At 38.1% G+C, this 13,171-nt stretch overlaps 1 protein-coding gene across 2 annotated transcripts; it reads right to left on the bottom strand.

Annotated features, from left to right (window-relative positions):
- Window positions 1–2,004: 2,004 nt before the first annotated feature.
- On the bottom strand, window positions 2,005–12,664 carry CCDC28A (coiled-coil domain containing 28A). 2 transcript variants are annotated; one of them, XM_070417782.1, is made up of 6 exons: window positions 12,527–12,664; window positions 10,046–10,245; window positions 6,426–6,589; window positions 5,638–5,792; window positions 3,730–3,752; window positions 2,005–2,569 (listed from the first exon to the last, which is right to left on the bottom strand). In XM_070417782.1, the coding sequence occupies exons 2-6, from the start codon at window positions 10,201–10,203 to the stop codon at window positions 2,515–2,517; spliced, it is 555 nt and encodes a 184-aa protein (XP_070273883.1). In that variant the 5' UTR covers window positions 10,204–10,245; window positions 12,527–12,664; the 3' UTR covers window positions 2,005–2,514. The 2 variants fall into 2 exon arrangements, with proteins under 2 accessions (XP_070273883.1, XP_070273884.1); XM_070417783.1 differs by lacking the exon at window positions 12,527–12,664 and adding an exon at window positions 12,345–12,436.
- Between the last annotated feature and the right edge of the window lie 507 nt (window positions 12,665–13,171).

The following is a 13,171-nucleotide window of genomic DNA, read 5'->3' as shown; positions in this document are numbered from 1 at the left end:
ACCTTCCGCTGCAGCCTGGGGCGGAGGGTGGAAAAGATGTCCCCACGGTGTCTCCATAGAGACCTGACAACAGGGGAGCGACCTGCTCCGCCCCCTTCCCACCCGGAGAGAAGGTCACAGTTCCCCAGGGCCAGCGCCAGGGCCAGGGCTGCAGCGAGACCCGCATAACCGCTGGGCACGCCTGGCCTGAGTGCCAGGAGCAGGGATGAGCCCGGAGGAGACCTGGATGCCCAAGCCAGCCTTTGCTTGGTCCCAAAGAAAGCTAGCAATTTTAAGGCCACGTGTGAGAAAGGCGGGGTTTCTTATCTTCAGTAAATCCTCAGAATATTCTAATACTTATTATTGTCAATTTTAGAATGATACAGAAGGTACCAAAACCAAAGCGCACCCTTCCTAATCGATTTCTAATGATTCTGGTCAAAATGTCTTCAGATAGTTATTGTGAAGCCTGCAAGTTTTTTTCTTTTCTATGGAGATGAATAGTTGTAACCATGGAAAGAGATCCATAATGTGAGAAGCAGGTTAGAAAACCATATAAATAGTATGATCAAATATTTGTAAATGAACAAGTTTAAGATGTCTGGAAGTTGGTGTGCTCTGGTAGTATTTTTTAAAAGTCACTTTAATTAAAATTTATCTATAAGGAATATGCAACATCTATACATTTTATTCTAAGCCAGGCACCTCATTATTTTCCCGGTTGCCTTTAACATGTTAAAGTTGTGTAAACAGATACAAATTATTAGATAAGCTAAAATTTTGTTAGCTGGGACATGGGGTCCCTTGATGGAAGGACAAATGGGTAAACAAGGCCAATCTGCTGCTCTGTCACTGATCCACAGGAAACAGCTTCAGCTCTCCTGTCGCAGCACCCATCCAGGAAAAACATGTCTCATGCCAGTTTCCTTTTATTCTGTCAGACCCTAGAGTGCCAGTTCTCCCCCCAAATCCCTATTCTCTCCACCCAACAGAAACATTTCCTGGATTGTAGTTGATGTTCTAGTGATTTCCTCATTTTTAAAAGGGATATTGAAGAGACTGATAAATTGATCAAAATTCTTTTAACTCAGAATCCCCAAAATTACTAAAACCATCACTTATAAAAATGGTCATTGAATGGGTTCCACTCTTCCCACCCCCAATTAGGTGCTTGTTTCTGTGGCCTGAAAATAAGGAGGCAGAATCATGGAGGTCTCTTGTCTATCTATGGTGAAGGCAACTGAGCTCTATGAATCGATAAACAAAATGTGACATATCTATATTATGGAATATGATTTGGCTGTGAAAGGATATGAAGTACTGATACATGCTACCACATGAACGAACTCTAAAAACATTACACTAAGAGAATCCAGTCACAAAAGACCAGGTATTGTATGACTCCATTTGTAGAGGATGTCCTGAACAGGCAAATTCATAGAGATGGAAAGTAGATTACTGGTTACCAAGTGCTGGGGGGTTGGAGGCTGGGGGGTGACTGCTAATGGGCTTTTGGGGTGATGAATTATAGTGGTGGGTGCACAACCCTCTGAATGTACTAAAAACCACTGAATTATACACCCCAAAATGGTAAATGTTATGGTATATGTATATGGGTTATTTCAATCAAATTGTTTTAAAAAGGGTCATGAGGCTGTTGGCTGAATATTACTGTTGTCAGCTACTGTGCTCAGCATCTTAGTCCACACTTTTTTACTTCCTCCTAACAACCTCTGGGAGTTGGTTATTAACCTCTTTTTCTCGATAAAAACAAACATTAAACTCAGGTAAACTGAGTAAATGTTCATGAACACAGAGCTAAGGAGCAGAATGGGGATTCAAATCAAGGTCTGACTTTAAAGCCCACGCTCTTTTCATTACATCCACATTGAAATGAGCACAAGGTGCAAAGTTTGCAAGGAAGTTACAGAACCTCAAATTTTATAAGAACAGTTTACTTTTGAGAATTGAACCTTATATTCCCAGATTGAAGACTACGGGTTTCTTCCAAACAGACCACAGAGACAAATTTAAAACAATCACTTTATTAAAAATAGCAAATTTCACAAATACTCATTTCACATTTTGTTACCACTGGCCATTGGCAAACACACCAGTGTGTGTATGATTGTCTGACGTAAACTGAAGCTGGGCTGCCACAAAAAGCCTGGGCATCACCAACTTACATCAACAGTGGAGTAAGCTTGGTGAGCTCAGGAAGGATAATCCCTCGGCCCTATCAACAACATTTAGCACAATGCATTTCAAGTATAACCCAGAAGGCAACAATAATAAGCATAGCAGCACAACCTGTGTATCATGTTTCCTGATTAAGCCTTCCACAAGGCCTAGCCTCCAGTTATGGTGAATTACAGCAAGTCAAGTTTACCACAAGCAGTTATGAGAAAATCATTACACTTGCACTTTAATTACTTTAATTCCTTATTGTGGGAGATGATTCTGCTGCTGGATTCAGCTGGAAAAGTAAATAATGCTGCTTTTCTTCAAACCACAAGAAAGCAACTGCATTTCATTTTAGCTGGTAGAAGTATTTGGAACGTCTTGTGCATCTGTCAAATGCAGTTTTTGTCTGAATTCATGAGTTAAGATTTTCATTCTACAATAAGTAATTATTTTAAATTTCTGAAAATTACACTCAGGAGCTAAGAGACAGGGGCATTAAAAAAAAGTGCTTATGTGCTTTTGAGAAGCTTAGAAGTGGTAAGACAATTTTTAAATGTAGTGAAGTAATTATAACTATATCTAGAATTTGAAAAAAAAATCACTGACTCAAGACTAAAATTCAACAATTAATAACAGTATATGTTACAGTAATAAGAGTAATTTACATACATCTATAAATATATATTTATACATTTTACATATATATAATGTGGTCTGGAAAATTTCACATACACATTATTATGTGTAGCAATCACCACATATCACAGAGGACACTGAGATGTTAAACAATTTGACCAAGGTTACATTACCAAAATGTGGAACCAAATTTCAAAAATTAAATCTCTTGACTCTATAATAACCTTTCTAATATCTCATTTTTGGTTCCAAGGGGATGTCTTACCTCTCAAATAAAATTATTTTGTAAGTAGAATTATTTCTTACTGTTCTTATGTACCTCACATTGTGCCTATCACTATGTAAAAAAAAATTTTTTTTTAAGTTCCTGAAATAGTTGCTCTGAATTAAAATGTCAAAACCTGAATATTTTACATGTACCTTGGTGCTTTCCTTTAAGCAATCTTATAATACACGTTGTACACTTAGTTATGAAAATGTCACTTCACAAGCTATGGAAGTATCCCTTAAATGTCTGATTCTCAATTTTATGCATTTACAATATTATATTTAATAATATTAAATTAAGCATAGTATATCGGGATATCCAACTGCCATTTAGCCTATAAGATTCAAAATAATTTATATGACAACTAGCCTAATCCTCAATTCTCTTGATGAAAAGGTATTTTTAATTTGTTTTAAAAATACAAAACAATACAAAGTAAAGCAGAACAAACCAAAAACAAACAAAACAACTAGAAAATTCCATTTGGAAAACAAAGGGAAAGAGAGATGGCCCTAGTAAATAATAGGTATCTTTGTTCAATACATCTAGAAATCATATCTTTCTAAAACACGATTGGGATTTCACCAGAAATTATATAATTGGGATTTCACCAGAAATTATAACTTGTAGACTTTTCACTGTTGACATTAGACAAAGGATACATGGAAGAATTCAATTCTTCTAACTGTAACATAAAGAAACACATTTAATTTTAATTTTTATAATATAAACATAATAAATATCATAACTATGCATTTTTAAATAAATTCTTTTTCATGTACGCTTTCTTAAAATGAAAAAGCAAAATACTAAAATTTCCAGACTGGGAAATTCACTTACAAAGTAGCTTTAGCATTTGTTAAATAAGAATATGTGGAGGGAATTAAATCAGATGATACAATTGGAGTTTTCTAACTATGCTTAAAATCATGCATAATTATAGTCTTCTCTAAAAATAGTTTTTAAAAGACAAAAGTTGCCATTTTAATAATCAAAATCTTTAAAACCTTTATGGACTACAAAAAGACTGCACATGACATTCAGTTTTCAGTATGAGGTAGAATTAACCGTCCCTACAAGGAAAAATCTGAGTTACAGAAATGTTAAATTGCTCAGAGTTATAAATGCAGACCCTGGACTAAACAAAGGCTTTCTGGTTTCAAATCAGTGTTGTTTTCAGCATACCACAGTCACTCTCCTAAATGTATTATACATTAAGCTTATATTTGTAAAAGAAAATAGTTGCAGCACTGAAAATAGTAGACTTGAAATAAAAAGTATAAGCATGAAATTTTTAAAGTATGGGCATATAATTTCCCTCACTTTTACTTATTCAAAAGATAGAGAAAAGCAATAAAATGTCATTGGTGACTAGGAAACTATTCTGAAACTAAAGTACATTGAATTCAATTTTTATCTATTTTTGTTCAGAAAAAGATTTAAAGAGGCAAATTTAGTTCACACTTCTCAGTATAAGAATCATAGTTGGTGTTTTGGCGCTGACTTACATCCTCCCAAAATTCATTTTTGAGTCCTATACCCAAATACCTTAGAATGTGACAGTATTTGGAGAGAAGGTCTTTAAAGAGGTAATTAAGTGAAAATGAGGTCATTAGGTTGGGCCCTCATCCGAAATGACAAGCAGAGGAAATGTGGACACAGGTGCCCATGCAGAGAAGGAGAACTTGAAGGTGGCCATCTACAAGCCAAGGAAAGAGGCCTCAGAAGAAACCACCCTGCCAAAACCTTATCTTCAATTCTTAGCCTCCGGAACTATGAGAAAATATATTTCTGTGGTTTAAGCCACCCAGTACTTTGTTATGGCAACTCTAGCAAGTTAGTACACATGGAAATGTGTTAAACTACCATAATTACCAAACATAGTTCTATATTTAAAAATAAGTAACTACCCTGAATAAATAAGGCAATATATATTAATCATGTTGGGATTTTTTTGACATACTACCCTTCTACATCTTAAGATATTATCATATATGTACAGAAGGTAATATTTTGCTTGAAGGTTAGCCAGCATTCTCAGAATATATGCATAGTTTCTTTGGATAATGTTTCTTTAAAAAAAGATGCCCTAGCCGGTTTAGCTCAGTGGATAGAGCGTCGGCCTGGAGACACAAGGGTCCCAGGTTCGATTCCGGTCAAGGGCATGTACCTTGGCTGCGGGCACATACCCAGTAGGGAGTGTGCAGGAGGCAGCTGATCGATGTTTCTCTCTCATCGATGTTTCTAACTCCCTATCCCTCTCCCTTCCTCTCTGTAAAAAATCAATAAAATATATTTTTTTTTAAAAAAAAAAGAATAAAGAGAGCCCAGCTGGTGTGGCTCAGAGGTTAAGTGTTGACCTATGAACCCGGAGGTCACGGTTTGATTCCCAGTCAGGGCACATGCCTGGGTTGTGGGCTTGATCCCCAGTGTGGGACGTGCAGGAGGCAGCTGATCAATGATTCTCTCTCTTCATTAATGTTTCTATCTCTCTTTTCCTCTCCCTTCCTCTCTGAAATCAATAAAAATCTTTTTTAAAAAAAAGAATAAAGAGAAAGAACTATACTCACGTCAGAAAGAAGCCTATCGAGATTAGAGTCACTAGCCGTCTTCCTCTTATCCTCAGGAAGTTCCTCTAACTCCCCATACAGCTCCAAATTCAAGCGAGCTAATTTCTCCTGCATTCCCCGAACATGTTCCATCTGTTCAATGGAACATTCATTTCCTGGGGGAACATTCCAAAACATTAATAAAGATTAAGATGGAGGAAATACTCAAACTCTGGGTGCTGCAAAAGAAATTGATTATCATTTTCTTTTATAAATTGCTTTGTTAATGACTGAATATTTTCTGGACATAGTAAGTCAAATTTCTGAGTGGAAAAACAATGACAACCTAAGAAATGACCATGGGCACTAAACAAATCAGATAGGAAAGATAAAAAAACAACAAAACAAACTATCCCTCAGGTATAATGATCTCCAATTTGACAACTCTCATTTGAATCAAGTGATCCAACATTTTATAATAATCTGGATGAAATTAAGAGTCATATAAATACTGCAACTACAAATCCTTTGTCAACCAATTAGGTATTCCTCCTTTAAGAAAAACATATGAAAATATTCATGAAGCATGTAGAACGTTATGAAGCACACAATGCAATATTTTCAATCGTATACACAGCAGTACAACTTAATTGATAAATGAAATCTAAGAGGACTGCATTTTATGCTTCTGGACTCTTTTTTTAAAAAAACAAAAGAAAATGACACCGTAAACAGGAATAACAAAATACACACAGAAGATAGGATGTAAACATGTTGAAAAGTGGTAAATACAAACATCTATTGCTTACCAAAGGCTTGAAGTTTCCCAGAGTGGAAATCATTCAAAAGGCTGAGGAGCCCCTTCTCCATCTCCTGAACGTCTGAGACATCAGTGAGAAACGAATGCTGAATCGGGGTTGACTGAGCTCCTTTTCCCTCCCCTCCCTGAGGTTTTGTCTTCTCCTTCACCGCTCTGCAAATAAGATACAATTAAAAGTTGGTTGCGTGTACCTGTCTTTAAAAAGAGATGGTTATTTTCAGACTGTTCTCGGTTAAGCTAAATTTCTGAATTAAATTTTCCCTTAAAAACAAGAAATCAGAACAAATTCAGTATTAAATAAAACCAAGCTAGAAATTAAAAGAACAAGTTGTGAAAAATCTCAAAAAAAATGTATAAAACATAACTACTAAGGTATATAAAAAGTTTGGTTAATACAGTTATCTATTGTGCTCATTCTTTGGACTACAAAAAACTGAAAAAAATTAGTATTTTTACTATCCTATGTTTCATATATTTTTAATAGATTTGTTTTTTAGAGAGGGAGGGAGAGACAGAAACATCAATATGAGAGAGACACATAGATCGGTTCCCCCATGCACCCCGGCCATGGATCAAACCCACAACTTTTTGGTGTGAAGGACGCTCCAATCAACTGAGCCACACCAGCCAAGGCCATGTTTCATATTTTATTTCTCAGTAAAACATACACCTTTCCCTTTTAAACTTTACCCTATTTGTTTCTTGAACTATCAGTTGTTGAACAAGTGGTTATGGAGTCCCTACTCCGTAGCTGACACTATGCCAGATACTGGATATATAAAGATGCACACATCAATCATTGCGTGGAAGAGTGCCCCGTCTAAGGAGAAAGGAAGTCAGATAAATTACAAATCACCATATGATGGAGTGCTAAAAGCCTGTTATTAACCTTGACTCCTCAACTTCCTAAGGCCCCCACATGCAGTCATGCAGTCCTATTGATTATAATCATAGATATCTCTCTAATCTTTCTAGTTCTCTCTCTCCACTGCCACTACCCTATCTCTTGACTGAACCCTCTAACACTTCCCAACTGGTCTTCCTGTCTCTATGTGTTGTCTCTGAGCCCCTTATGAAGCCTCCCCATAGACCAGCCAAGTCACTTTTTTAAAGAGTAAAATTGGATCATATAAATTTACTTAATTCAAACCCTTCAGTAGCTTTGCACCGCCTGCTGGATAAAGCCCAATATCCTTAAGAAGCCCTATCCTCTCCTGTCTATGTATGCTCTAGACATTCAGAATGTCCAGTTTGCTTCCTATAATTCTATTCTCTTATCTAACTACATGCTAACCCTCTGTCTGCAGTAGCATCCTTCTCCTCACTGCCATCTTTATCTCAGTTCAAATGCAACTTCCTCAGGAAGGCCATTTTAGAACTCCTAGACTAGATTAGTTCTTACTACATGTATCTTGCGTATACCAGGCTCTCCAACACTTGAGTGATGGTGCTATACACACCGTGATACGGGAATAGAGACAGCGCAGTTCACTCAACCAAGGGACAGCCAGGGAAAACTTCCTAAAGGTGACATGTGAGTGAAGCCGTAAAGAATAAGTAGGAGTTCACCAGGCAAAAAAGGAAGAAGGGGTTGTATATTATCTATGAACCCCAATACATACTATAATCCTGACATGCACACATAGTCAGTACTCAATTAGTTTCTTTGTAATGTTGCATAAAGACATCTTTTCCACAACTGCACTCACCACAATAAGGATAAGATGAAGATGGTGGGTGAGGCAGAGGGGGTAGCAAGAAAGAAACTAATACTCTTTACAAGAAATCAACTTAGAACAAATAAGCTGCAGACAGTAGGTTAGTAACAGCTCGTCACAAAGCAAGATCTGTGTCCTATATACATATTAGGTTTAATATCATTATTTAGGACCTTGGCATCAACTTCACCTGTGAACTTATTAGAAATGCTTATCTGGGGCCCTACCCCAGACTAATTGATTTGGTATCTGCATTGTAAAAAGATTCCCAAGAGATCCATTTTCACACTAAAATCTGAGATAGCCTTAGCTGGTTTGGCTCAATGGATGGAGTGTCGGACTGCGGACTGAAGGGTCCCAGGTTCGATTCCAGTCAGGGGCGCATGCCTGGGTTGCGGGTTTGATCCCCAATGGGGGGCGGCGTGCAGGAGGCAGCCAATCAATGATTCTCTCTCATCATTGATGATTCTATCACTCTCTTCCTCTCCCTTCCTCTCTAAATTCAATAAAAATATATATATTTTTTAAATCTGAGATAAACTACTTTTGACTATAAGGTTTTAGTATATCAAATGCTTATCTTTTCTTTCACATTGAAAATTTATTTTAAAAAAAAGTAAAATCAGATCATATAAATTTCCTTAATTCAAACCCTTCAGTAGCTTTGTTTTATTTCCACTTTAATGTTTTTGATCTGTTACACTGTCTCATTTTATATTAAAATAATTCAATAAAAAAAATCACTCATTGAAATCATACTAGGTGCAAAGCCACATTGTAAGTACTGTCTGACACATAAGGATTATCAAGATTTCCCCGTCCTCAGGAAGCCTACACTCCTGAGGAAGGTAGGAAATAAAAGTACAGGGTAGAAACTGACCATGAGATATAAATAAACTGCTGTAAGAATTTAGGAAGAGGGGTGATTGCCTTTAAAGTCCCCTAGTTTTCTTTTTCCACCAACCATACACCATATTCAAAATCTGACTCTAAGTCAAACTCCTCCAGAAGGAAAACCCCTTTCCAATGCGATAATTTATGAAACCCTCATAACTCTTGTTGTTTATCATTTAATTCCTATTGGAATGTTCCTTTTGTTTCCTCAGAGTGAGAGACCATCATCAAGGCAAGAATCTTTTCTTTTGTGGAAACCCAGTGGCCACAGAGTGCTACACGCATTACTTCCTCAACTGACTCTCCACCAGGTGCTTGCAATTGGAAGTAAGTTTCTTTAATCCTAACTAGAAAAACAGTTGAGATTATGAAATGCTTTTTTTCTCTCAAAAAATGTTATCTTGCTTTCCAAATATTTAATACTACAAAATATTCACACACTTACAACAGTAATACGTAACACATTTAAACACCATTCCTCTTTCCTTTAGAGCCTGAAGACGAAGGATGTTCACCAAATAGTAATGATTACTTCTAGGTGATGAAATTTTAGTGCTTTAAATTTCTGTTTTGAATTCTTCCTATGTTTGAATTTTTACAATCCATACAAATCATTTCTACAAAAACAATGAAACCACACTTTTTAAAACATAAAAACTACCAAAGCACAAACACTCATCTTAGTTAAAAAACAAACAAACAAACAATCCCATATGTCCTTTATCTCATTTCTGGCTAGCTCACCAACTTTTTCTACAAGTTTTCTTGCTCTGTTTATTTTAATCTGAGAAAAGGAAGGACCTTCAAACCCATCATTCATTTTGCACTGTCTAATCTCTATACATGCACTTTAAACTTCATAATTTTTTCCTAAAACACATATAATATGTGCCTCAACGGTTTAAAAGTCAAGAGAAAAAATATTATAAGAATTAAAGGATTTAGTATTTACTTCCATAGCATTTTGCTATGATAATATGAAAGAAAAAATATTCACCTTTTTAACTTTGGTCGCTGTGAAGTTGACTGTGATGCAGGATTTGAAAACCCTGTGCTTTTACTAACTGGAATGGCATTTTTTTTGGCATTAACAACCTGAGTAGAGTGGGCACTAAAAGACTTAGGACTTCTCCTCTTCACTTTCCGCTCCTCCATTGCAATAAGTTCCTTATTGCACCAAGGCCAGCTTCTTATGACCTAAGGAAATAGGGCAAAATTATACACAGGTATGCTGTAATATGCCAAAATGAAAAAGGTTCGATACCCACTTCATAGACTAAAGACGATCAAGAAATAAGGGATTGTTAAAGAAAGTTAGAACCAGGGTGCCTTAAATTTAATCTACCGTATTTTTACACAGAAGCCCTAAGCCAAGTGACAAATTTTTTTTCACCACTTTATTCACTCATCCCATAAATATTAACTCTCTTCCAGTTTCCTGGCACTATTCTGAGCATTGGGGAAATGGCAAAGTCCCTGCCCTCCAAAAACCTACTTTACTGAAGGGGAACAATACATAAAAAAAAATAAACAAAACAGCCACTTGATATTCCCAGCCTGACTCAAGCTTCAAGTGGCCTTTAGGTCTCCCTTCAAAAATATATTCTTAGCCCTAGCTGGTTTGGCTCAGTGGATACAGCATCAGCCTGCAGATTGAAGGGTCTCAAGTTCGATTCTGGTCAAGGGCACATGCTTGGATTTCGGGCTCGATCCCCAGTATAGGCTGAGCAGAAGGCAGCTGATCAATGATTCTCTCTCATCATTGATGTTTCTACCTCTCTTTCCCTCTCCCTTCCTCTCTGAAATCAATAAAAATATATTTAATATGTATATATATATTCTTAGAAGAATCAACTAGATTCAAACAGATGTATACTTGACAGGAGTATCTACATTTTAACTAGCAACTAGAAACCTTATTTCAACCACCAAGCAAAAACTCAATGTCTGCCTGGTGATAATACTGATTCTAGTTCCTTGACCAAGTGAAGTTATGTAAAATTAAATTTATTCCGTAACTATTTTTAATATACTTTCTCTACCAATTGCCACAGAAACATGGAACTTTACTATATATGTTTAGTTTTGCTAATATCAAAAAGGTTACACTATGAAGTTATAGCTGGCCCTTCCATAGAGTATAACTGTAAGGTCTTGTGTTTATTCAATACTTTCCCCTTACTTGATATATTAACCAGCTTTATTTTCCTAAGTCATCCATCTAAAAATATCCCCTACATTTCCTTGTTCTTTATGCATAATATTACGTTATTCTTAATTATACTGCTTCATGTGTCATGAGGAATGTATATGGTTATTTACCGCACCAGATCCGAAAGTGCCTTAGGAACATTAGGCCTTTTTTTGTATGTTGAGTTGGATTTAATCATGCTATGATGTTCAGAAAGATTCAGATCCACTGATGTCACTTAAATAATTAATTCAGCATTATAATAAAAACAGATGTTTTGCCACTGTCTGAAATTGGTGCGCCTAGCACTGGAATTTAAACCGCTGAGCTCAGTTGGCTCAGGCTGACTCTGGACAGTCATAACTGGAGCTATAACACCTCCAAAGGAGAGGTTTTAAAGGAAAGGCTCCAATGCCCAGTCTCTAATCCCAGATACTCAGTGAAAATCCCCTGAAGTCGTGCCTAACAATTTTCCTTTGAAGGAAGCATTTTTAGTAACAGAACAGCCATTTTGGCGTTGTTTCAGCATGCAGCACAAATGAAATGAAATGGAACTCTAAAAAAACAAACAAACAAAAAAACTGAATAGTGCTCGGCTGGTGTGCTCAGGGGTTGAGCACTGATCCATGAGCAGGACCTCACATTTCCATCAGGACACACGCCGGGGCTGCAGGCTCGATCCCCAGTAGGGGGCGCAGGAGGCAGCCCGTGAATGATTCTCTCTCATCACTGATGTTTCTCTCTCCCCCTCTCCCTTCCTCTCTCTGATATCAATACACACACACACAACTGAATAGAGACAATGGAATATAAGTTCTCCAAAGTGGCAAGATCTGTATAAAATTATGATACATATAAACACATTGGCCTTTGAATTTAATGCTAGTACACATTTGGTGATACTCGAAAAAGAAAAAAAACTTAGGAATCAAAGCAATGCAAATAGACCAATAGAAGTCTAAACCAAGATGTTCTGAGGGGCTCGAAAAGTACCCGTTAAGGAAGGTAAGACCTCTGTCGCAAGAGCACTGAAATCCTTCCTGTGTACCAAGAAGCGAGGAACCATTCAGAAAAGGCCTTTATAAACAGCTCGTGGTTTACTCACTGGTTTGAGATCAGGAACCCACAGCCTCCAAGCGGGACCACTAGGCGTCCCTCCCGACTTCGCCCCATTCGCCTCCCCATCAGCCGACCCTTCACCGCCCGGAACCCAGCAGTGGCCTGAGTGGGTGGTGGGAGGGGCCTAAAGGGGGCCATTGCGGGGGTGCCTTTGCTTACACTTCATACCTGAGGAAAGCGGGGATCTGTCCTCGTCCTCAACCTGCAAACACCCCGAAGCCTCGGAAGCCACCGCCGCAGCTGCAGCACCTCCGGCAGGGGTTACATCCCAGACCCCGCGCCGCCACTGCGCCCTTTGTTTATGGAAGTGACGTCAGGGGGTGGAGCCTCCGTGCCGCAGCCGGAGCCTCGCCTCTTCCGGCGGCACCGGTCCGGCGCGGGTCTCCGCTCTTGGGAATCGTGTTCCTTCACTTGGCCTGCCTTCAGCCATGCCTTCTGCGGGCGTGAAAAGGAGAACCCATAGCTGGGTGTTCATTGAGGGTTTTGTGGCCCCAAAGCAGAGAAAGGTAGGGTGGCGGTGGAGGCACCCTTTCCGGAAGTTGCCCCGCCCTTTGGCAAGTGTCCTCTTTTACGCACTACATTTCCCAGCATGCTATTTGGTAAGCCCGGGGCGGAGCAAGAGTGTCACCATAGCAACCATTCCTGGCTTGTTTCCGATACATTGCCTGAATTTGGCAAGGTAGACCAACTTGAATTTGGAAGGCAGCGTGAAAAACCGTGATGCTGAGCCCCATTAGAACCTAAATGCGACTCTATTACTGTTAATAGCTACTCTGTTCAGGCACCAGACAGACGTTTTCTCTAAACTTCGCT

This window comes from Myotis yumanensis, unplaced genomic scaffold (genome assembly GCF_028538775.1).
Source record: "Myotis yumanensis isolate MYYU_CA2020_CCGP unplaced genomic scaffold, mMyoYum1.0.hap1 SCAF_6, whole genome shotgun sequence".
NCBI lineage: Eukaryota > Metazoa > Chordata > Mammalia > Chiroptera > Vespertilionidae > Myotis > Myotis yumanensis.
The sequence above is the reverse complement of the archived record's forward strand: the minus strand, read 5'-3'. Positions and strand labels throughout refer to the sequence as shown.

What these genes read in the sequence shown, in the direction of transcription:
- CCDC28A (XM_070417782.1), bottom strand. Translation starts at nt 10,203, where the DNA reads ATGGAGGAGCGGAAAGTGAAGAGGAGAAGTCCTAAGTCTTTTAGTGCC. An exon ending in TGGGAAACTTCAAGCCTTTG is followed by an intron (nt 5,793 to 6,425) that starts GTAAGCAATAGA and finishes ATGTTCCCCCAG; the next exon opens with GAAATGAATGTTCCATTGAA. An exon ending in TCGATAGGCTTCTTTCTGAC is followed by an intron (nt 3,753 to 5,637) that starts GTGAGTATAGTT and finishes TTTATGTTACAG; the next exon opens with TTAGAAGAATTGAATTCTTC.